Consider the following 25854-nt stretch of genomic DNA (forward strand, 5'->3'; position numbering starts at 1 on the left):
TGTTTATTCAGAAAGAGAGAGAGAGAGCATGAGCAAGTGGGGGAGGGACAGAGGGAGAGGGAGAGAGAGAGAAAAAACCTCAAGCAGACTTTGCACTGAACGAGGAGCCCAACTTGGGGCTCGATCTCACGATCCTGAGTTCATGACCTGAGCCAAAACCAAGAGTTGTACTCTTAACTGTCTGAGCCATCCAGGGGCCACTCCAAGGGCATTCTTAAGCTTCACCCAACCCCAGGGCCCTCACAGCATTGACACTTTCCTCTCATGTCCCAAAGTGTCCAACCTCAATTTACCTTCTCTATTTTCTGCAACTAATATCACTTCTTATTTACTAAACAATTTGAAATAGTATTATTTCTAACCATAACTGCAGAGTTTCTCTGTTTTCACATTATTTCTTCTCTTATTCTTTCTTCAGTTAAAAAAAAAACGCATTCCTTCTCCTGCAATGATCTTAAGTCTGCACTCCTTCATTTTCCATGTCTCTCTCCTTCCATCTCTGCCACCTATCCCATGGCATGCCTTCTCCTGGCCACCTTGAAACTTTCAACATTGTAGTCTCTCTTGTCCTGCCACTTCTGTGCCCACTTCTTTTGACTGGTTCAACTTTGGTTCCCTGCCAGAGATGTTTCACTCCTATTTCCTACCTCTGCTTCTTTCTTCTGTCTCTCCAGCTGTCTGTCTATTTTCTCTCTCTCTCTCTCTCTCTCTCTCTCCTTTCTGTGATGAGCTCACTCCCTTTCCCAGTTTTATTATTTTAAAAAAATTTTTGGATTTATTTATTATTTGATGGGGGGGGGGAAGGGGCAGAAGGGGAGGGAGAGAATCCATAAGCAGACTTCCTGCTGAGCATGGAACCTGATGTAAAGCTCAATCCCAGGACCTGAGATCATGACGTGAGCTGAAATCAAGAGTTGGATGCTTAACTAACTGAGCCACCCAGGTACCACCCCTTTTCCAGTTTTAACCATCTCTATTCAGATACCTCAAAAATCTCTATTTCCAGACATTTTTTTCCTAAAGATTTTATTTATTCATGAGACACACACACACACACACACAGAGAGAGACACAGAGAGAGAGAGGGACAGAGACACAGGCAGAGGGAGAACCAGGCCCCATGCAGGGAGCCCGAGTGGGACTCGATCCCGGGTCTCCAGGATCACACCCTGGGCCAAAGGTGGCACCAAACCGAGCCACTGGGGCTGCCCCTTTCAGACATTTTCATGCTCTGTTTGGGGCAGTGTAAATTAGCACAACTTTTTTGGAAGGCATTTTGGCAATATTTGTTAGAATTGTATTTTTTTTACTGCTTGACTCTGATATTACAAGTATCAGAGTTTTTTCTACACACTTTGGCAAGTGTGGAACCTATGTGTGCAAGCATGATAATTGCACATTGTTTATTGTAGCTAAAAATGAAGAACAATATAAATGCCCATCAGTAGGGAAGCACTTAAATTAATATGAATATAGTAAAATACTAGGCACTCATTTAAAAGGTGAGATACATTTTGATGTGTTGTTTTGTAGATGCCCGCTATTAGAAGTGGAAAAAAAACTAGCCCAAATTCACATATTTAATCCTGGCCTCTTTCCCAGGTTCCAGACATACATTTTCAGTTTTCTGCATGTCATCTCTACTTAGATAGTCTTGAGAAATTTTAAATTCAATATTTTTTTCTTCTACTGGCATATGACAAATCCTTGGAGTTTCTTTATTTCTGCTAATTTTTCTATTTCTTTCATCATCTTTCCAGTCATTCTGGCATACAATTTCAAAGATACCTTTAAATTACTCTTTTCTTTGCCCAACACTGTAGATCAGTCACCCAAATATGTTGATTCTTTCTTTGCAGAATTTTTCCAAAATATCCCTTCTTTATCCTCGTAACCGTGGTCACAGTCTGTGCCTTCTCTTCCTTCCTTACGCCTGCAGTCTCTTTCCAGACTCTCCTCTCTGCCTTACTCTCCTCTGCACACTGAAGCCAAATTAAATATAACAAAACACTTATTTGATCATGTCACCCACTGATAAGCTTTCATGGTCTTTCCTTACATAGTATCTTTTAAGCCTTTTATTAACCATTCCACATGCTGACTAAGCGCTTTCTAAGTCTCTCTCCTTACAAACACCAAACTCTACCAGCTGGATTCCTCATCATTCCGTCATCACTTCCACCTATCAAATTTTACTGATACCATTTAATCTGCGTGGAATGTTCTTCCTCCTATTCGATCTATCCATGGAGACCTACATCAAATGCCATATACTCCTTGACATTTTTCCTAATCATGCCAGTTGGAAGTGATTAAAATCTATAAAGCAAGTTGCCAGAAAATACATTTCTTATATCCTTGTGATCAGTCAGTAGCCATGTTTACAGAAGTTTATCTTTGTATCCTAAGTGTGCCTGTGTGTCAGTGTGACAGGAGTGAGTTGGGGCAGGTAGTAATCAGACTCATCCATCTATTTTATGTTATGGGGTTCAGGCTAGTGGTTACCACAGATATCCATAAATTTTCAGCTGTCAACACATGAAAATTCATTTCTTACTCAGGTCATTGTCCAGTATAGGCATCCTGGGGGGTTATCTTCTCATTCAGAGACCAAGATCCTTCTAACATTTGGTTCTGCCTTCTACTAAGTCCTGGAAATGCTCTTCATCTGGGAAGTAGATGAGGAAGAGGACTGGGAAAGGCACACCGGATTCTTTCCTATTTCACCACAAAAGTGATGTCAGTCACTTCCACTCACTTTTCACTGGGCAAAATCTAGCCACATGGCCACTCTTAACTGCAAGGGATGCTGGGAGATGTGTTTAGGAGGAAATACAGGAGAAAAAGGAAATGTGTCTTGGTGAATATAGCAATATAGCAGTCTTTGTCAGTCTTTACTTCTGGTTACCAAATAGCCATTCCTCCCACACACGGAACACACATTGCTTCTCCCCTAGGGAAACAGGGCAAAGCTCTAGCCATGACTGTGCCCAGATCCAAGGCCATTCATTGAAAGATTTCTCACTGACATGAAGTCCACTCCATCGAGCATGGATGTGACTCCTCCTGGTTTGACAGCCTCACCCCACAAACACACTTAATATCTGGTATTGGGATAAAGGCTAAAAACTGCAGTAAAAACTCCCCCTGAGAAAAAAAAGGGAGGAGGGAATAGTCAGTGTCACTCTTGTGCAGAAGTTGTGATGTTCTATTGGGCATAAAGAAGAGGCTTCTATGGGGAGGAGCCTGAAAGTTCTTTGATTAGCCCCTGAATCTGTTCTCTAGAAAAAAGAAGTTTTCCACTGTTCTCCGTGTAGTCTGGCTTCACCCTCTGGGAGGCTCTTTCTTTCCATTATTCTTCTTGGCCATATCTGAAGTGAGTGGTGAGAAGCTGGTCCTTCAGGTGAGCTAACCAGTGTTCTCAGCGCTTCCTGCTAGTGCACATCCTGTGCTTGCCTCAGCCCTTTCCCCAACAACTTGTCACAAAAAGAACATTTCAGGGACCTAACCAGGGCAGAATCAGAGTCCAAAAGGATCCTGGGCCCCTGAATCAGAAAGTCACCTTACCACAAAGATGCCTACATTGGGCAGTAATGAAGAAAGAAAGAACTTGGAGCACCTGGGTGGCTCATTTGGTTGAGCATCTGCCTTTGGCTCAGGTCATGATCCCAAGATCCTGAAATTGAGCCCCATGTTGGGCTCCCTCTCCCCCCAACTTGTGCTGTCTCACACTCTCTCTCAGATAAATAAATATTTTTAAAATTAAAAAAAAAGAAAAAAAAGAAATTACTCTTGAATTTCTGAACTGAAATGTTAGGATTGGAGGCGGGAGACTCAGAGGCTTTTTAGAGGGGGAAGAGGTGGAGAGGAGTGGGGAGGGGCTGCGGGAGAGAGAGCGAGAATCTCAAGTGACTCTGCACTGAGCATGGTGCCTGACGTAGGGCTTGATCTCCTAACCCTGAGATCATTGACCTGAGCTGAAATCAAGAGCCAGAAGCTTAACCAACTGAGCCACGCAGGTTCCAAGGCTTTTGTTTTTTAGTTCAGGCTTGTGATTTTTTTTGGCAGTACAACTGTCTCAAAAAAAAAAAAAAAAAAAGTGGGCTTCTATTCTATTTGCTCGTCGGTTCTATTTGCTTGTAACTGCAACCGAAGTGCTTTCCCAGTCTCCGTCCTCAAGACTGCTGCTCCTATTTGCTTCTTTCTCCTTTGGCCCCTCCCTCTAGTTTTACTGGTGACTACTTGAGGCTTTTTTAAAACAGTGTGTTTGGATGGGAGGCAACAGCCTGTAAGTGTCCCCCTTACCCACCTGAAGTGCTCTGAACACTGAGTTACTTTGTAACCTGAGAAACCTTCTAGATATTTCCTCATGCACTTAGGTGGCACCTAAGGATCATTCAATCTTTGCCTGAGCTCACCTCTTTGTAACACTTACTAAGGCAGTTGTCGAGTCCACACACCGTCACTCTGACTCTCTCCATCCACTTCCCCAGGTACGTGGTCTGCCTTCCAAGTTATTTCAGAGCACAATTTAGTCAGATATTTTTGCCATTACCAGATAATGTTGTGACAGAGTCCTCTGGCTTGCTCTATCTGTTTCTTGCTATTTGGCACTGGGGAGCAAATAGTTTTTATGGCACAGACCCACTTCCAGTATGGTTTCTTTGTTGATCCACGTAGGCAAATGGCTGGCTCAAACAGCTGTTACATCCCAATGGATTAATTATTTCTTATTCAATTTACAGTCCACAGTGGGTGATTCTCTCTATACACTCACTCAGGCACACAGTTTAAGTAATTGGTTCAAGGTCACACAATTGATAACTAGATGCACCAGGATTTGAACCCAGGCAGTCAGACACCAAAATCTTAACCACTTTCATTAGCTTTGAGATACAGCCATTCAAATTTTACATCTTTCAAGATGTATTGCTTATAATTTGCCACTTTTGGCATTTTGTTCCACATGCCAATGAGCTGTATATGTAAACCTCTTGATCATACAAATATTTATGGAGTCACAGCATTTCAGAGCATGTATTAGGAGCTTTTGTAGCATCAAAGATACAGAAACTCTTTAAATACAACCAAACCTGCCGCTGTTGATTTTAAACAGCATCTTAATTTATAGTCTTTTTCTACCCCTAATTGCACTTTCTTTGCAGGACAACTAAATTGAATGTCTTACATTGCTCTCCTGGGTTTTCTGTTTCCATCTGTCAATGTCTTTTCATCCAGAGAGGTGATGGGGTAACTACATTTTGTAAGATTATTTTTGAAGATGTACGAGTGAAGGTTTGATCTGCCTACCAACATTAGGACCCTTTATCTCCCATGTGAAGGACTAAGTACCTAAAAGCTTTCATTTCTACAGAGAAGACACTTCCAGAACATGCCATGAGCAAGTGTTCTTTCAAGTTCTCTTCCTTCTCCCACTACTTAAGTGCAAGTGGACTGTATATGAAGAGGGCAAGGAGCAGAACAAGGTTTCTTCATGTGGGGACTCTGAGGTGCTCTGAACGAGGACCGATGCAGTGGGTAGAGGAGCTCATTGTCACAAGCTGTCACATCTCACGATGGGGGGCATGGCTGGTCTGCTTGGTAAACTGCTTCTGGTCTGTGACTATGCTTCCTTTAAAAATAAATTTCGGTCTTTATACCCTACGTGTTTCTATACCTCAGGAGCACCTCATGGATTTAGCCTAATTTTGTCTTATTTTGATAACTTTACTTCCAGATTCTTAGTAATCACCCATTTCTGGTGCTGTTGATTTATGCATCCCCTCTGAAATGCAGTTAAATGCTCTAGGCTGATTGGCTTCTTGAGGTTAGTAGAGAATATTTCAGCAGGACTTTGAAAATTAAGCCCTGACCCCAGCGTGTTAATGACTTTAGTGGACAGTAAAGGGTCCTTTGTGTTAGGCAGGTGACAAGTGTCTGTCTACCCTTTGGAGTCCACATAGGTTTGTACCTGATCTGAGGGTGACACATTATCCATTCACTAGCTCACATCGCCAGCCTTTTCACCTATGTGAACAACACTGGTGGGAAACCCACACATGCCACACAACCAGGCAGTTATTTCCAAGAGAGCAACTTTCTAGTGATTTACCAGAAACATCTTCAGAGTCACATATTTTTATTTTTATTTTATTTTATTTTTTCATTTCATTTCATTTTACTTTATTTTCTATTTTGAGACGGAGGGGAGAGGGAGAGATAATCTTAAGCGGGTTCCACACCCAGCGTAGAGTGGGACTCAGGGGCTCCATCTCACAACCCTGATCACTACCTGAGCCGAAACCAAGAGTCAGACTCTTCACCGACTGAGTCATCCAGGCCCCTCAAAGCACATATTTTTAATTTATTACACAAATAGTGGATTGGCTGAAGTGTTTAGAACAAGTGAGTTTTTCCCATTGAAAGGACAGTGAGTTTAGTCTTATAGAGACATCAGTGTGAAGTTCTTCAAGACTCTCACAGCACTGCTTAGACTATTGCAACTTCACTGGAATGAATGTCCCCCAGGGGCCCTCAAAGTTGAGAAGCACTTGTTTGCACGGGAGGTAAGCCCCAGGATCTTCTTATCATAATGTCTCAATGATTTATATTTAATGTCTGCTCCCTTCTCCTCCTCTAAAGGGACACACCCACACACTCACCCTCACACTCATGCACATGCACACACTCATATGCACTCACGCAACACTCATAGACACTCACCCTCACACACTCATGCACAGACTCATAGACACTCACACACGCACATGCACACACTCACCCTCACACACCATGCACATGCACATGCTCATACATACGCACCCTCACACACTCATGTACGTGCACACATGCATACACATTCACCTTCACACACTCCCACTCACACACACCCTCACAGACTTCCACTCACACACACTCACACATACCCTCACACATTCTCACATACTCCCACTCGTAGCACTCTCGTACAGTCACCCTCACACGGTCATGCACATTCACACACCCTCACACACTCCCACTCACACACACACTCACACACACACTCACGGACACTCCTACTCCCACACCATGAGTTGAGAGCTCTGGCTGGGCACCCTTGCTGGGGCTCCAGCTCTTTCCCCTTTGCTCATTTGTTTTTTTCTTAATGTATTAATGGAATCATATGGTATTTGTCTGGGTGCTGAGGAGCACGTGTGTCTCGTGCTTGGGTGACAACTGCTGATACGAAACAACACAGATGTCCTACGTCCAGGGAGAAGAAGCTGAGAGGGATACACTTCTCATGGGAAAATGTGGGGACTGCTGAGAAGGTGCGAGCAGAAAGGAGAATTGTTAAGGCTCCACTTTCTTGGTTTCTGAGTTGAACTTTTGCTCACAGCAGGTGAACACAGGCTCCCTCCCACACTGAGATTTCCTCCCCTGCCGGCCTGCAGTCTGTTACGTAAACAGAGACTTTCTACTGAGAAAGGAACATTTCTCTATTTTGGCTATGGGTTGTTATTTTTAAAGCTTCCTCCTCCAAACATTTTCCCCTATCCTTGTTTATTTTTTCACTAGAAAGAAAATGTGCTCCTTTAAAAAAAAATTTGAGTTCAGGACAAGAAACACTCCCTTGTAGTGGGCTGTCCCTGCTTATGGCCAAGTCACCCTTCGGCGTGACCACCGTCTCATCCCCTTGTTGGGCAATGTAGCTTGTAAAGATTCCCCTCCACTTCCATAGAGCTTCCGTGAGCCTGGGTGCCACAGTCGAAGCAGAGGGCTCTGTGGTAGTTGTTTTCTGGATACTTTAGAGAAAAAGGCCAACCTCTCCCTGAACATCTATGTCTCTATTTACCCACCTATCTCATAGTAATTGTTATATATAGCTGCTACGGTGTACTGCGTATCATTCTAAACACTTTACATAAAACCTCATTTACCTTTATCTGACAAGACTATGGCAATTGCTTCAGTATTGATGTGGGTCAGATGTGGAGAGGCTGACATTAGTTGTAAGGCTTTCTATACCTTTTCTGGAGGAATGTAGCTCATAGCCTTCCACCTGCCCTTTTCTCTGTGTCTGTCTTGCCTCTGTTTTGGATCTCTTTATGAACAAAGCTCGTGTCTTTCTTCTCTGTACCCTAATGTCTAGCCCAAAGCTTGGTATATAATGGACATGAATTAAAATAGGGCAAGAAGGGAAAAAAAATAAAATCTTGTTGGAATTCTTTCCTGGGAAGTAGGTAATATGGTTTGACTTTTCAGTTTTGGGTCCTAATACCCTCATTTGGACAATGACAAAAATAATATTACCTTAGAGGGCAATTGTAGCATATTTCAAATCAGAGTGGAAAAGATGGTTTACTCCACAAGTGGTGTTAAAATGACCTAGCTGCTTGGGACAAATACTAATGCTGAGTTCTATCCCACATGTCATTCACACAGAATAAATCCTGAACAGTGGGTGCACAGCTTTGGGAATATACTAAAATCCGTTGACTTGTCCACTCGAAATGAGTGAATGATATGATATGTGACTATGTTTCAATACAGTTGTTAGAAAAATTAATCTCAGAAGATGAAAGATTTAAGCATAAAATCATGGAACTATACCAGAGGGAAACATAAGATGATTTTATGTGTGTTACTGGAAGGGAAATGACCTTTTCAAGTAAGATATACTATTCTAAACAACACAGTTGGCCAATCTATAATGTAATAATTAAATATTTTGTAGAAGAAAACACCACAAAAAAAAGAAAAACATGACAAACCAGTAGAAAAGCATTGAAAGTATATAGATCAAAGGGCTAACTACTACAATATATAAAAAGCAGTTAAGAATCAATGTGAAAATGCTAATAACCCAACAGCAAAGGATAAGAACAGGTCTCTTAGAGAAAGAGCTTATACCAATATATTCTTCTACCAAAAGCCTATTAGTACAAGCTCTTTGGAAGCAGTATTTGAAGTATTTATCAATATTAAAAATGCATAAGTCCTCTGATCTAGCAATTCTACCTCTAGAAATTTTTTATAGCTATCTATATAAAGACCTAAACATAAGAATAGTTATTGCATGAAATATTTGTAACAGCAAATACTTGAAGTCAAACAAAGTGTCAGCTGAAAAAGAAGTGGTTAAAAAAATTTTAGCAATTTGTTCAGTGCAAAACTTATACTGTTGGAAAGTTATGCAGCTGTTAAAAACAGCTGATGAAGAACTCCAAAATACATTAATTAAAAATAAAACAAAATCCTGGACAATGTGCTTACTGTTCATGTTTTAAATTATTATATTTTTCACAAATATATGTTTGCACATACATAGGATATTTTAAATTCTTCTTCCCCCCCCCCGAAGACAACATGCCCCCAATTCAGCTTGTGAACAGAAAGATCAATGAATTTCTTTCACATGTATTATCCCATTTAACTTCTGCAACAACCCTATGGAAAAGATGCCAATATTTCTTTTTTGGATATTACATATTATGAACCTTCGGGTTTGCTTATTTAGTAGTTGCAACTACTAATGTTAAATTCTTGATGCCAGGGCGCTGTTGCACAGGGAAAAAGGCCAAATTTTTTATAATGTAGGACATCCTTTATCACCTAACCTTTTCTTCCTTTCCCAGATTAATCTCTTATCTCTTTCGTACATCTAGCACACTGCTCCATGTTCCTTCACTCTGCTCTTCCTTCCCGTGTTTAAGACCCTCTTCCAGTGATGCTTTCACACTCCTGCTCCATGAAAACCTGCATTTCTTCAACTGTCAACTCAAATGCCACCTACTAGGCAAATCCTTACCTGTCATCTTTGGCAGGGTAAATGGCTCCAGCCCAGCCACCGTCCCTTGCTAGAGTTCCTCCTGTATTTCAAAAGCACTTTATAAAGTCTGTTGGACCTGATTATATTATTTCAAGGTTTTGAGCATATTTAGAGTAGAGGCTCTGTTTTTATTCCCATAACTACCACAGTGCCTAGAATATAGTAGCAGAATAACACACACTTAGAATGATCATTTATCTGAATCTTAATCATTTTTATTAGGTTGAAGAACTCTATATTTTTTTAAAGTTCTTATTTTAATTCCACTTAGCATAGTGTTATATTAGTTTCAGGTGTACAAGATAGTGATTCAACAATTCCATACACCACCCGGTGCTCATCACATCAAGTGCCCTCCTTAATTCCCGTCACCAGTTTCCCCCAATCCACCAACCACCTCTCTGCTGGAAGCCATATTTGTTCTCAGTAGTCAAGTGTCTGTTTCTTGGTTTGTCTCTCTTTTTTCCCCTTTGCTCATTTGTTTTTTTTTCTTAATGTATTAATGGAATCATATGGTATTTGTCTTTCTCTGGCTGAGAAAGACATTTAGCATTACATTCTTTAGCTCTATCCATGTTGTTGCAGATGACTAAATTCCATTCTCTTTATGGCTGAATAATACTCCATTGTATAACTGTACCACATCTTCTTTATCCATTCATCGATCAATGGAGGACACTTAGGATCCTTCCATATCTTGGCTATTACAAAAAATGCTGCTCTAAATATAGGGGTGCACGTATCCCTTTGAATATGTGTTTTTTACTTCTTTGGGTAAATACCCAGTAGTGCAATTACTGGTACATAGGGTAGTTCTATTTTTAACTTTTTGAAGAACCTCCATATTATTTCCACAGTGGCTGCACCAGCTTATACCCCCACCAAGAGTTCACAAGTGTTCCTTTTACTCCATATCCTTGCCAACACCTTTTGTTGTGTTGTTGATTTTAGCCATTCCAACAGGGATGAAGTAATATCTCATTATGGTTTTGATTTGCATTTCCTTGATGATCTGTGATGTTGAGCATCTTTTCATGTGTCTGTTGGCTGGCTATATGACTTCTTTGGAGAAACATCTGCTCGTGTCTTCTACCCATTTTTTAATTGGGTTATTTGTTTTTTGGTTGTTGAGTTTGATAAGTTCTTTATATATTTTGAATACTAACCTTTTATTGGATATGTCATTTGCAAATATCTTCCCCCATTCAGTAGGTTGTCTTAGTTTTGTTGATCATTTCCTTCATTGTGCAGAAGCTTTTTATTTTGATGTAGTTCCAATAGTTTATTTTTGCTTTTGTTTCCCTTGCCTCAGAGGACCTATCTAGAAAAAAGTTGCTAAGGACTGATGTCAGAAAAATTACTGCCTGTGTTCACTTTGAAGAACTAGGTATTTAACATGGCAGATTTAGGAATTGGACAATATGTCTCTTCTAAGAATTTGAAATGAAATGTTTTATTGATGGAAAAACTTTTTTTTTTGTTTCGCTTTGCCTTCCAGAATCCAAATGAATGTTCATGTTCCATGAAAAAAGTGGGCTGCAGTTTTTTTGTTACAGATTAGGAGCCAGTAGATTTTTATGAATGTGAACATTATCAGGGTCTGGAACCTTTCTGTTCTTTATTTTTTTTAAAAGATTCATTTATTTGAGAGAGAGAGAGAGAGAGAGAGAGAGAGCAGGGAGAGGGGCAGAGGGAAAGAGAGAATTTCAGACAGCCTGCTGAGTGCAGAGCCTGACTTGGAGCTCCCTCCCAGGACCCTGAGATCATGACCTGAGCCAAAATCTGGAGTTGGACACTCAACCAACTAAGCCACCCAGGCACCCCAACTTTTCTGTGCTTTAATACTGTTTTTTTTTTCTTTTTATCTTCTATGTTTTCATAGGAACCAGGGAAAATGTGTAGAGGGCATGGTGGAGATCTTTGACATGTTGCTGGCTACGTCATCTCGATTTCGTATGATGAATCTCCAGGGCGAGGAGTTTGTGTGCCTCAAATCCATCATTTTGCTTAATTCTGGTGAGTTGATAACATGGAGGAATTTAATGATGGGTTTCTGGAAGAAAGATTTATTTGTATTTCAGCCAGATACATACAAGCTATTACAAGGGCATAATCATAAATTGAAAGAAACAACTGATGCACATTTAAAATTAGCCTATTGTCATTGTAGATGGCTTATCGAGGTAGAACCTACAGTGGTCAGATATGATAAATGAAGAACAAAAATTGGACACTGAGTCAAATGGCTTTTTTGTTGAAATATTTGCATCCCTTTATAGATATTTGGGATGTTTTATTTGATTTATTTATTTTGAGCTGCATAGTTTTACTAAAGTGGTACAGGTGTATAGGCATATATCTTTTGATAGTTGTAGATATCAGAAAGTAAGTAGAGCAAGTGACCAATAATATCAAGCTCCAGATCATAAATAAAAAGGCTTGAGACTGACCATGTCTCTGGTCAAAATGGATTAGGTGACAAATATAATTGGCTCAGAGATAGAAACACCTGATCCTAAAATTGAGACACATAGAGTGTAGGCCCAGCTGAAAAAGAAGTTTTCATTAGGTCTCTGATGACTAATTCAACTGCGCCCTCCTATTGATTCATTTGAGAAAGCTTAGCTGAGCATGGCATCTGCTTAGGGGTTTGTTTTATTTTGTTTGCAGTAAGGTCGGCTATTGTGTAGAGTTTCTCTAGGTCACCCAGATGGAAACCATGGCTCAGCCTGAATTAGCACCGCCGTGTTCCTCCTGGCCCTCGGTATTTGGATCTGAGCACTAGGTCTCCAGTCTGTGGGACCTGAAGTTCAACAACAGGGTGCCAGCCACACAATAGACGCCTGTAGCCTGGACCTTTACCCCCGTCCATGGCCCTACTTCATGCCTCGGACCTCACTGTCACATAGAAACCCTAGCTATTTTAAAGCCCTGGGCCTGATTTAGAATCAGATACAGTCTCGAATTTCCCAATAGCTGAACTAGAGTTTGTATCAATCCCATGCAGGGAGAATCGGCACTTTCTTCTCTTTTCAGATGTTTTGTCTCTTCCTGATGAACACCAACCCCTGCGCACCTCCCCTACCTGTTTTCCGCTTCCCTTCCACACCATTGCTAATAACCTACATCGCTTCATGGTTAGAAAGCAATCATTCTCACTTATCAAGTGATAAATGGAAATCTGTACTATTCCACTAGGCAAGGACTGAATTACAGAATGAAGTTACCTGAAAAATGATGTGACCCACACCAAGGAAGTGATTACCACTGCATTCAAGTTTTCTGGTTCTACTCACATGCATTGTGCTTTTCATTTCAGTCATTTGTCCGGTACGTTGCAGGGTTCAGATCCCACAATGGCTCTTTATTGGACGAGAGTTCTGGGAGCAGTGCCACTCGGCTGCGCGGCGCCAGGTCCTGAACCTGTTCCTTCTTCAATGGAGGGCTGGCACATGCTGACAGCTTTCATATGGGCAATCTGTTAACTTCAGGGAAGGCAGGCCTATCAGGTGCTGGGACTTTCTTCCCACTTTTACTGGGAAATAATACTCCAGACAGGAAGCGAAAATTACCCAGAGTTATATAATCAAGCACAAGTAGATGCTCTGATCTTGGTAACCAGAAATAGCCCCTCCACATCTGTGTAGCCTCTTTCTCCTTTATTATTCTGTTCCTATGACAGGGTAGGATTTTTAAAATATTATATAAAAAAGGGCAACACTTTTTGCCATCAACATACTGGATTTGTAGACCCAAGTTTTTTAAATCCTGGAGGAAAAAAATTCAGCCCTCATAAGAAAGTCTTTTGTTAAAAGAGTGGCCCCAGGAGCACCTGGGTGGCTCAGTGGTTGAGGTAGAGGTTGAGCCTTTGGCTCAGGTCTGATCCTGGGATCGAGTCTCGCTTCGGTCTCCCCCCTCCGGCAGGGAGCCTGCTTCTCCCTCTGCCTTGTCTCTGCTTCTCTCTCTGTGTGTCTCTCGTGAATAAATAAAATCTTAAAAAAAAAAAGAAAAAAAAGAGAAGACTGGCTCCAGAATCTCAACACATATTTCCCACTGCGGGATTTGGACCTCCACCTGACTCCTCACACGGGTTAAATTTTCCTACTCTGTGTTCTTCTGCATCTTTCTCAGGATCCTCTGTGAGATTCCTTGCACTTAAGGGTTGGAACACTGTTTTGGAAACACAAGGCACTGTATTCTGACAGAGTTTACAGTTGTCCCTCTTATGAGAGAGATATCAGTGTGGCAACATGGTTTTTCTGTCAAGGACGGCACTGCTGGCTCACAAACAGTAACAAAACAGAATCTGTCTCCTAACCTGTAAAAAGTGAAAGCACTCTTCAATCCAGAAGTGAGCTATGTTTGGAAAGGCAGGTCTGCTGCTGAGCACAGCTCGTAGTGTCTCATATTGTTCCTGAAAAACAGAATCAGAGAGGACCAGACTGAAGCACAATGGTATGGTGTTGGGAGATTTTCAGAGTAAAAAAGCAGTCAGCCCTGGGGTGACCACAGTCCTAACAATATTTGCCCACAACTGGAAGTATGGATTTTTCTAAGAACCCAACCAATTCATGACTCCCATCCAAGGCAATTTTTCACCTGTTGTGAGATAAAGAACAAAGTGATGGTCATTCCAGGAATCTCTGGCAGGGGCCAAGCTGGAAAGGATTCAGGGAGCCTGAGCTGGAAGATGCTTTTCTGATTCCTGGGAGACATGACCTCAGTGTATGGAGTAACTTTGGGTTGTGCTCTGTGCCCCTGTCACCAAAGTCTGAGGGGGTGTGTTTATGTTGCCTTGACTTCGAGGCAGAGGCACAAGGGTAGTTGAAAGGTTGTTTTGTGGGCTACAGGAATGACTTTCTGCAAGTCTCATGAGGGTCTCCCAAATGCCAAGATTTCCATGGGAAGCCCCCATCACAGCTGTTTGGGAACGGGGAGATAGTCATTATGATTTATGCCTCATGAAGAATAATTCATTACATTCCTTACAAAAGCCTGGAATCACTCATAGTACAAACACGATTTTTCCACTCTCCACTAAAGGACAGAGGCATTCCTGGTTAATCCAGAGATGCTTTAGCAAAATCAATGCCATCTTCAAGGTATTCTGAGAACTAGCTGGACAGAACTCAAGCAAAGGAAATGTGAGCAGAAGCAGAAGGCCAAGAGGGAACCATGACAGGAGGCAAGGCCAGTGCTGTAGAAGGGGACCAGGGGACCAGGAAGGAGTTATCTGTGCCTGTTTACCATATTCCCTCAGTGTGCTTTCAGTGCTTCTTGATAATTCCAGTATTTCTAATTCTTCCAGGTCCCACTCTGACCTCATCTCATTAAAGAAATCTTGCTACCACTCAAGTCCACAATGAGCTGTCCTTCACTAGACTATTTTAGTTCTGAGAGCCGGTACTGGACAATCTAGCATTTGGTTAATTGGTTGATTTAATTCGTTGTTCAATAATTCAGAAACTGTGCAAAAATAAATGACACAGTTTTTTGGTTTTCAGTTTTTTTATTTAACCTGGATGGATTCTTCATGCATGTATATCCTGATTTCCCTAGAAACTATTTAAACTTTTTGACATTCCCCACATCTTTAACCTGTGAACTGTCGACAGGTACCACACCATTCAGTCCCTCAATATATATTTATTTGCTATACATGCCCAGGAGGTTGTGGAAACTTCCCATTTGTCATATGGTCTTTCTACCATCATGAAATATATCATCCCTTTTTAGATCCGGCTAACATTAGACTATTAAATGAGAAAAATAATGCCCATCTCCTTGGGTTACTGTGAGCTAAAAGGGAAATTGTATATAAAATGTCAAATCCAGTTTATGAAACACATAGGCCTTCAATCAATGACAGCTATCACCATCACTTGGGAAGCTCTGGTTCAAAGGGAGCCAGTCCAGGGGTGCTTGGGTGGCTCAGTTGTTTAAGCATCCGAGTCTTGGTTTTGGCTCAGGTCCTGATCTTAGGGTGATGAGATTGAGCCAGGCATTGGGCACCTTGCTGCTTAAGATTTTTCTCTCTCCCTCTGCCCCTACCCCTCTACCCCCTGGCTCACATGTGCACATACTCACTCTCTTTCTCTTACTCACACCAATTTATTTATTTTAGAGATCTTACAACCCTGAGACCATGACCTGAGCTGAAATCAAGAGTTGGATGCTCAACAGACTGAACCACCTAGGCATCCCATATACCTTAAAAAAATATATATATATAAATATATATATATATATATATATATATATATATATATATATATATATAATAAGTATTTTAGTTTTAAAGGTTTCCTGCTAGGCTCATAAAATACGCAGGGACTGAAGGATGATAATAACAATAGAGACTGTGACTCTTCCCCTGAGACTTGGTTAATTGTGCTGTTTAATCTTATTGAGAGAAATTTTACAGCAAGATTGATCCTGTGGATAATTATCGAACCTTAATATTGGCCGACCCTGATGAAAACGCTGTGGTGAGCAGCAGACAAATCCCAGTGTGCTCACCCATCCATTCACTGTGCTCATTTTCATCCCCTCCCTTCCAGCATGAGGGTTTCACAAGCCTTGAGTCCGCTCCCATTTGGATCACTACCCTTTTAGTGGGTGTTTTTTAAGACTCAGAAAAATTCACACATCAAAACTTAACATGGATAAATCTGCAATCTCTAATAAATGTTTGGTTTGGCCTTCAAAATTCAACTCAATAATAATTTCTTTTCTGAACCCATTACTGACCATAGTTCTTTACCCTCCACAGTAATTCCAAAGAGTGTCGCATCTCTCACTTCCTGGCGACTTTATCCCCCTGGCTCCCCGAAGAGCCCATCAGGCCCCAGGTCCCAGACCCCTGTGCCCCTGTCCCCTATTCAGCAATAGAACCACTTTTGTCTCCTGACTCACAAACAACTCCAGCCCCCACCCCCCAAGTCTTCCCTCAGACAGCTGGATCCCTGCGTCCCTCCTGCAGTGTCTTTCTCTGTAGAAATGTGTTCTTTTGATTACTTGTTCGTCACAATGGCCTTCAGATAGCATTTCTCTTTCAACTGGTGGAGTAATTAAGAAGAGTGAAGGTAAAAAACTATAGGGTGAAAAGGAAAACAAAATACCAGAAAGAATTATGGCCACATTTCTCAAGTGCATACCCGGATGTTCATTTAGGGAAAAAAGGGATATGGGATGTCAAACGGGTGCATATATATTACTCAGAAATGTAAAATTATTTTTATAAAGAATTTAAGCTGAGGGATCCCTGGGTGGCGCAGCGGTTTGGCGCCTGCCTTTGGCCCAGGGCGCGATCCTGGAGACCCGGGATCGAATCCCACGTCGGGCTCCCAGTGCATGAAGCCTGCTTCTCCCTCTGCCTATGTCTCTGCCTCCCTCTCTCATTCTGTGTGACTATCATAAATAAATAAATAAATAATTTTAAAGAATTTAAGCTGAGAAATAAGACAACCATTCAGAGTCCCTATATTTAGATGAAAGAACATTTTAAAAACATATTGACTGTTAACATTGAGGAGCATTAATTCTCAATAGTTGAAAGTCTCTGACAGGAACAGGGCTTGGAAATTGCAAAAGGGCACATTGTCAGGTATGCCCGTTGTTGGCATGGTGGAGAAGAGTTGATTATATTATCTCTTGAGTTCTTTCTGATTCCAGGCTTTCTCCCAGGAAGCCTTCCTTTATGATTTTGAGATAAATGACACTTCATAGTTGTTAAGTGGCTCATTGTCTCCTTCTCTCTGGCTGACTGGATTCTATAGGCAGTGGCTTCAACTCTTTAGAGCCTTTTCCTGCTACAGACTTTTGATGTGACTTGAAACAAGCCTAGTGTCTTCAATAATTTCCGGAAAATTTGGTGTGGCATGGATTTTGTCATTAGAGTGGCCTGTCATTCAAGAGAAGCAACTCTGCCACTTAATTTAGAGAATGACGGGTGCCCTTTGATATGCTGCTTCCCTATGAAAGGAATTACTGTGTTCTTCTTAGCAGATAGATAATAAATAAATTCCTGCCAGGAAGTTCTGAGGTGGGGTTTCACCCCTGCCATTTGTGGTTAAAAAAATTGCATTCTTATGACCAAAATATCCTTCTTGTGAATGGAAGAGTCTCAGACCGCAGACCAAGTATATCAGGTCCTATATCTTGCACACACCTTTTGGAGCTTCTGTGGAACTGGAGAAACCAACCAAGTGCCTATAACCTGGGAAAGACTTGGGGAGTCCTAATGTGACCTCCTGGGATAGTAGGAATAATGCAGCAGCTCTTGGAAGACTAGAAATCCTTGCATTCTGATATTAGGAACGGTTTCCAATCATACTCAGAGCCTTGGGGAGGGACAGCTGCTTACCATTTTGTGCTCATTAAGGGAACCAGGAAAGGGGGAAGCTATCTCCCAGGTCCTTGATCCAACCACCCTTTGGATCAGGATCCAGACATGATGAAATCAGTATTCTTAAGGCTGACCCATTTAAAAGAAAAAAGTATCACAGACTCCCCTAACACTGACTTAAATGTTCTTGTTCTTTGAATCATAATGCTGCTTAAATATGTATAACTATATTTATTATTTAAATAGACAACCAAGTATAAACTTTGTTTATAGCTCTTATATAAGGACAAAACCAAAACAATTTCACAAGTTAAATACAAACTAAAAGGTAAACTGATAATGTTTTTGTAGAAATTGAGTTGCTATTTCTAACATGCCTGGGGTAGACCCCTGGTCTGCTGGTCTACCAAGTGCTCTAGTGATGACTCAGTTTCCCACCACTTGCCTATGTCCAGAATGATCACAAAACCTTTGCTCATGCAGCATGCTGTGACATCATATGGCTTTGGCAAGAACATATCAGTTACATATTTTGCTGACTTCTGTATTTATTTATGAGATACTTATAATACAACTATTGGATTTGAGGCAATCATAAATACTGGTGGAAAACGTGTTACTTAGGAAACAAAGATGGTCTAGATTGGTGAGTATCAGTGCTCCACACATTTCAATCATCTGGGGGTCTTTAAAAAAATCTGTGTGGGGACCCACCTCCAGAGATTCTGATGGAATTGGTTCAGATGTAATTCAGCTTCAGAGCTTGAATATTAGTATTGATTAAAGCCCCCCACCAAGACTCCAATCTCACCAGGATTGAGAACCATTGATATAAGTGATGCAGAACATTCTGATATTAATGTCTAATGGTATTTCTTAGAATATCATTAAAATAAAAACATAAAACTATAAAACTCTAAGACAATATAAATATCTCTATGGATCAATTTTTAATTCTCAGGAATATGTGAAACCTTGTTTGAAAACTACCAGTGTAGATGATGTTTTAGCTACATTAAAATAGTTCTCTAGTGTCCTTTGAAACTAGCCATTCTGCAGACCCTGAGGGAGCAGCTGCTCATGCTCAGAACTATGCCAGCATTGGAAGCAAATAAATGATTGAGAGCTGGGGTCACAGATAATTAACTTGTTATTTGCATATCATGAGATAAGAGCTGTCATATAGTAAACATATGACAGTAAGGTCCCTACATGAGGACTGATACGTCAGCTGAGCCTTGAGGTCGACCAGGACTTGGCTGGAGTGAGAAGAAAGGCCACCATTCATTCTTCTAACAGTGAGGATCTCCTCAAGCCACTGGGATTCTCTTCATAGGTTTCCTCAACTAGCAAAGAGAAAGAAGAATTCTAAACAGTCCTGCCAACCTTATGGGTTGTTATGATGGAGTAAGATAGCAAGATGATATAAGCTAATATCATCATTACAATTATAGTCCCTTTTTTTCCAAAGGGAAAATATTAAGCAATCGAATACCTACTAAGATTTTGGTGTCAAGATCACCCTGTTCTAATCAAAGGACTAGAAGTATACTTAAGGTCTATATTTGGAAGGGCCTTACGTTCCCTCCTTTTACTCTCATGCCCGGCATATTGACCTATAGTTTAAAAGTGTTCTGATACTTGAACTGAAGAAAACCACGAGAAAACAATAAAAACCCACTAATTTCTTGAGCTCACTAGTAAAATAAAATATTGTTTTTTAATGGGTTTATCTTTCCCCACAAGCTATTCATTGAATAATTAAAAGCCATAATAGAACATGTATACTTCCTGAAAGATTTATTTATTTATTTATTTATTAAAGATTTTATTTATTTATTTATTTATTCATGAAAGACACACAGAGAGAGAGGCAGAGACACAGGCAGAGGGAGAAGCAGGCTCCATGCAGGGAGCCTGATGCGGGACTCGATCCCGGGACTCCAGGATCACGCCCCGGGCCAAAGGCAGGTGTAAACCGCTGAGCCACCCAAGGATTCCCTTCCTGAAAGATTTAAATGGAATGTCAAACTGTCCCGTCAGGATTAGGCTAAACTGATTTAGTTGGAAGACTTACTTCTGGGTGTTGCTTTTCACTCAGGGCCTCATGGCTTTCTGACTGCTTCTGTCATGGTAAAAGAAAGATGGAAAAAAACAGACTTCTGCTGTAAGTTCTGTCCTCCCCACCTCCTCCCATAGGGGTCCTGAGCACAGCCTCTCTCAATACCGCACTGAACTGAGTGACATCCATGGCTTTATAAGTTATCATTTGGTAGCTTCACTACCATTTATTGAGTAATTACTACTTTTCAGGCCAGTACTAAGTGATGGAAATGCCTTTAGTTGCCTTATCTGTAGTAGTTTTTACCCAGTGGTTTATATGAGATGAGGCATAGGAACTACTCCCCGGTGTCTAAGAGTGGTGACATCAAGGTTACCCAACGGGTAGTGATAGAAATAGTGGTGATTACTAAGGCAGTTCCTACCTCAAGGTCCTCATAGTCTAATAACAGAGACAGATATATTAAAAAAATTATCTTTTCAAAAATAAAGTTGCAATTATAAATAAAGAATATGTTCACCTGAGACCATTTAAGAATATAAAATATATCCCTAGAGAAGTTAACAACCCAAAGTTAGCCAACCATTTGGACTTTTTGATGTACGTCATTGCAGTCTAGTGTAAGGGTTAATGTACGAGTGTTGCTAACACCCTTTGTGCTTCTGTTTCCTGGTCCATGAAATGCAGATCATAATAGCGCCTACCTGCTAATCCGAATTAGTTCTTCAAACAAAGTCTACTTAGGCTAACACTCCCACTTGTTTGAGATACTATTTTCTTCCTTTTCCCTACTGTGAATGTGTATAAACCATATTTACATTTACGTATTTTAAGTGTTATACACATATACTTTCCATAAAAAGAATATTTTAAATGGCTGTATAATCATTGAGGCTATATGCTCATTAATTCAACAAACCTGATATTGTTAAGCATTTAAGTGCTTTCTTTCTTTTCTTTTTCTTTCTTTCTTTCTTTCTTTCTTTCTTTCTTTCTTTCTTCTTTCTTTCTTTCTTTCTTTTTTTTTTCATTATAAACTATGCGTGTTTTGCATTCTTTTCATTATCTCTTGCCCACATTTGCTTATGACTTTGGATGTTTGTAGTGGTTTGCTGGTGAAGGGATATAAAAAGGCTCTTGATCCGTGTTACCTACTGTTCCAGAAAGCTTTATCAAATTTCACTTTTGCATAAATGTAACCTTATCATGCAATTTGAGAGACAGAGGTGAGTGCAGACTGCTGGCCAGTTGGGAGAGAGAGACCGCTTCCTCCTGCCCAGCTACTGCCTTCTGCTGTGACGGACCCATAGTCAGCAATTTCTACATAGGTCAAATTATAAGTATCATGTCATGAACTTTTCAAGCTCACCTCATTTGAAGCAAATTATCATGTAGAGAATTTTGTTTTATTTTATTGTCTGTATGGGTGCTTGTTGGGCTAAGCTTCAGGTTTGTGACTTACACAGACTCTGGGCTGAGGAACTGGCCTTATTCCAAGCTCTTGGGGTGCACACAGGGCTGCCATTTCATGTCTGACCTTCTGCTCTTGGCTCCTTCACCACTGATTGCTTAACGTGATATTTAGAAGAGAAAGACACCAGGTTGAATGGCTGGAAGTGGACTTCTCTTCACTGGTTTCCTCAACTAGCAAAGAGAAAGAATTCTAAACTGTTCTGCCAATCTTATGGATTTGTTATGACAGGACGAGATAGCTTAAAAATATAAGCTAATATCATCAATATTACAGTCTTTTTTTTTTCTTTCCAAAGGGAAAATGTTAAGTAATCAAATAACCTACCAAGATTGAAAACCCATCCAGGGAAAGACAACCTGGTTCCTCCCATGGTTTCATTTGCTCTGGATTCTGAGGCTCTGTGACAGTGACATGACCTTTCTTGGTCCCTAATGAACTTGGAAGAAGTAGCTTACCATGTGAGCCCCTTATTGCTCCAACCATGCCATTCTTTGGTGATGGCTCAAAGAGTGCCCTGTCCAATGCCGCTGACATTCCAAGGATCAAGTGCAGGCCTGCTCCACACTCACAACTGGAAGCAGACAGATGCTGGCCAAGCTGGTCCATCAAGAGCTCAGAACAATAGTCAACCCTGAGGATGGCTGATCAGGACTCTTAGGAAGGGACTGACAGGAGCATTTTATTCATTCTTTAAAATGGGTATCAACAGAGATTAATTAAACCCAGAATGTAAAATTCATTTTCATCTTGACAGGTGAAGTATCTCCTCTTTTTCTCGGCATAGCAAAAGTCACTTTTTTTTCGACTTTTTAAAATTTAAATTCAATTAATGAAAATATAGTTTATTATTAGTTTTCAGAGGTAGAGGTCAGTGATTCATCAGTTACATATAACACCCAGTGCTCATTACATCACATGCCCTCCTTAATGCCCATCACCCAGTTACCCCATCTTCTCCCACAAATGTCACTCTTTGAGTTAGAGAATATAATCTTCACATCCAGTGAAAGCCAAACACTCAGTTCCTCCTAATAAAACCGTAGCACCACACTTTCTTTGCATTCCAACTTACAAGTACTCCGGGGACAAAAAGGGTTGCCAGTCTTTGAAGTTAATCTTCTTTTGTACTTAGACATGTTCAGGTTATCGATGACATGTCAGAAGCATTTCCAGCTAAGAAAATTATTCTCAGAAGCTTTAGTGACACATATTAGTTTTATTTCTTGTCAAAATGACAAGCCTGAAGATTTCAGGCTTAGAGCTGATAGAAATATTATGAAAAGAGTAATAAGTAATATCCCTACAGCAAGCTCCTTAGTCCTTGGAATTTCCATTCACCAGCTGTGTTTCTCTCTCATCAGTCCAGGCATTGACAAAGCTCATGAAATAATAGGAATAAATGGGACTTAGATTTTGTATTTTTAATAGCATTTTCCTCCACTGAATTATAAAAATCCTACTTGGCCAAGGCAGAGAACTTGGAAAATACAGAAAAACCACCAAGAAAAATAATCTCCTAAGGAATCATAATTTTGCCGCACAAAAAGTATTTATTGTTAACATTCTGGTGTAAGTCCTTAATTAAAGAGACTCTTAGAAGATGTCTGTGCACATGGTGTGCCTTCGTTTCTCCACACCATCCTGCATGATTTGCAAAAGCTGAATTGTTCCTAGGTCATTCTAGGAAAATTCTTAGTGTTTTCAAATATCTCTGGAGGTGAGTCCATTGGCAATCATTTCTAGTTTCTCACAGTGCTTGAAGTTAGGAAATTCTTTGTGTGGTTTTTGCATGGTGATCCAGGTGTGAAGGATATTTGAGTTCTGATGCCAGCTCTGCCACTTATTTACCCACAGGGTGACCCCAGGCAAGTCTGGCCTAGCTGCTCTGCCAAAAACCCCTCTTAGAGCTCAATACATCATTTCTTTTTTAGTGCTGAGTAATATTTTATTGTCTGGATGTGCCATAGTTTGATTTATCTGATCACCTACTGTAAGACATTTCGGTTGCTTCCAAGTTTGGGCAATTATAAATAACAGTGCTATAAATATCCACATGCAGATTTCTGTGTGGACATAAATTTTCAGCTCATTTGGGTAAATACCAAGGAGCATAATTACTGGATCTTATGGTAAGGGGATATTTAGTTTTGCAAGAATCTGCCAAACTGTCTTCCAAAGTGACTACATAATTTTTCACTCCTACAAGAGTTCCCATTGCTCTGTATCCTTGCCTGCATTTGGTGTTGTCAGTGTTCTAGATTTGGGGCATTCTAATAGATGTGTAGTGGTATTTCATTGTTGTTCTAATTTGTAGTTCCTTAATGGCACATGATGTGGAATATCTTTTCATACGCTCATTTGGCATCTGTATATTTCTTCTTTGGTGATGTGTCTCTTCAGGTCTTTTGCCCATTTTTTTTTAGTATAGTCGACACACAATGTTATGTTAGTTTCAGGTGTACAACTTAGTGATTGACAAATTTATGTATTATGCTGTGTTCACCACAAGTATAGCTACCATCTGGTCCATTACATCATTGCCTTCGCAATATCACTGTATTCCTTATGTTCTGCTTTTTTGTTCCCATGCCACTCTTTCTCCATAACAGGAGGCCTGTATCTTTCTCTGTCCTTCACCCATTTTGCTTAACCACCTATCTCCCTCCCTTCTAGCAACCACCAGTTTGTTCTCTGTGTTTATAGGTCTGATTCTGCCTTTTGTTTATTCACTTTTTAGGATTCCATTTATGAATGGAATAATATGATAAATACCATAGCCAATCTTGTTTCACTTATCATAATACTCTCTAGGCCCATCATTTTGTCTCAAATGGCATGATCTTATCCTTTTTATGCCTGTGTAATATTCCATTGCACATGTATACCACATTTTCTTATTTGTTTGCCCACTGGTGTACACTTAGGTTGCTTCCATGTCTTGGCTGTTGTAAATAATGCTTCAATAAATATGGGGGTGCATACATCTTTTTGAGTTTGTGTTTTCCCTGAGTAAATACCGGATAGTGGAATTACTGGATTATATGGTATACCTATTTTTAATTTTTTGAGGAACCCCCCTAGTGTTTTCCACAGTGGCTGTACCAATTTATATTCCTGCCAACAGTGCACGAGGGTTCCTTTTTCTCTACATTTTCATCAACATTTGTTTCTTGTCTTCTTGATTTTAGCCATTCTAACAGGTGTGAGGTGATAGATATCTCATTATGGTTTTGATTTGCATTTCCCTGATGATTAGTGATTTTGAGCATCTTTTCATGTGTCTGTAGGCCATCTGTATATCTTCTTTGGAAAAAGGTCTGTTCAGATCTTCCGCCCATTTTTAAATTGGATTGTTTGTTTTATTGGCGTTGAGTTGTATAAGCTCTTAATATATTTTGGATATTAACCCCTTACTGGATATGTCATTTGCAAATATCTTCTCTTGGTTTCTTGATGGTTTCATTTGCCGTGAGAAAACTTTTTAGTTTGATGTAGTCCAAATGGTTTATTTTTGCTTTTGTTTCCCTTGCCTTAAGAGACATATCTAAAAAAATGTTGCTACAACTGATCTTAGAAAAGATTACTGCCTACACCCTTTTCAACGATTTTTATGGTTTCAGGTCTTACTTTTAGGTTGTTAATCCATTTTGAGTTTATTTTTGTGTATGGGTTAAAAAGTGGTCCAGTATCATTCTTCTGCATGTGGCTGTCCAGTTTTCCCAACACCTTTTACTGAAGAGCCTGTCTTTTCCCATTGTATATTCTTGCCTTCTTTGCTATAGATTGACCATATACACATGAGTTTATTTCTGGGCCTCTATTCTATTCCATTGGTCTATGTGTCTCTTTTTGTGCTAGTGCCCTATTGTTTGGATTACTACAGCTTAGTAGTAGGTCTCAAAATCTGGGATTGTGATACCTCAGTTTTGTTCATCTTTCTCAGAACTGCTTTGGCTATTTGAGGTCATCTGTGGTTCTATACAAATTTTAATATTATTTGTTGTAGTTTTGTGGCCCGTTTTTTAATTGGATTGTTCATTTTCTTACTGTTGACTTTTTTTAAAATTAATTATTTATTTATTTATGATAGTCACAGAGAGAGAGAGAGAGAGAGAGAGAGAGAGAGGCAGAGACACAGGCAGAGGGAGAAGCAGGCTCCA

The 25854-nt window shown here is 40.3% G+C and overlaps 1 protein-coding gene across 2 annotated transcripts in view; it reads left to right on the forward strand.

The window, feature by feature from the left end:
• ESR1 (estrogen receptor 1) overlaps window positions 1-25854 on the forward strand; it is a 276934-nt gene that overhangs the window by 224672 nt on the left and 26408 nt on the right. For both annotated transcript variants that reach the window (XM_055311110.1, XM_055311109.1), the window contains exon 7: window positions 11694-11827. In XM_055311110.1, coding sequence (XP_055167085.1) covers window positions 11694-11827 — 134 coding nt within the window. The remainder of the gene's footprint in view (window positions 1-11693; window positions 11828-25854) is intronic.

The sequence above is a fragment of the Nyctereutes procyonoides genome, unplaced genomic scaffold (assembly GCF_905146905.1).
Source record: "Nyctereutes procyonoides isolate TBG_1078 unplaced genomic scaffold, NYPRO_anot_genome, whole genome shotgun sequence".
NCBI classification, from domain to species: domain Eukaryota; kingdom Metazoa; phylum Chordata; class Mammalia; order Carnivora; family Canidae; genus Nyctereutes; species Nyctereutes procyonoides.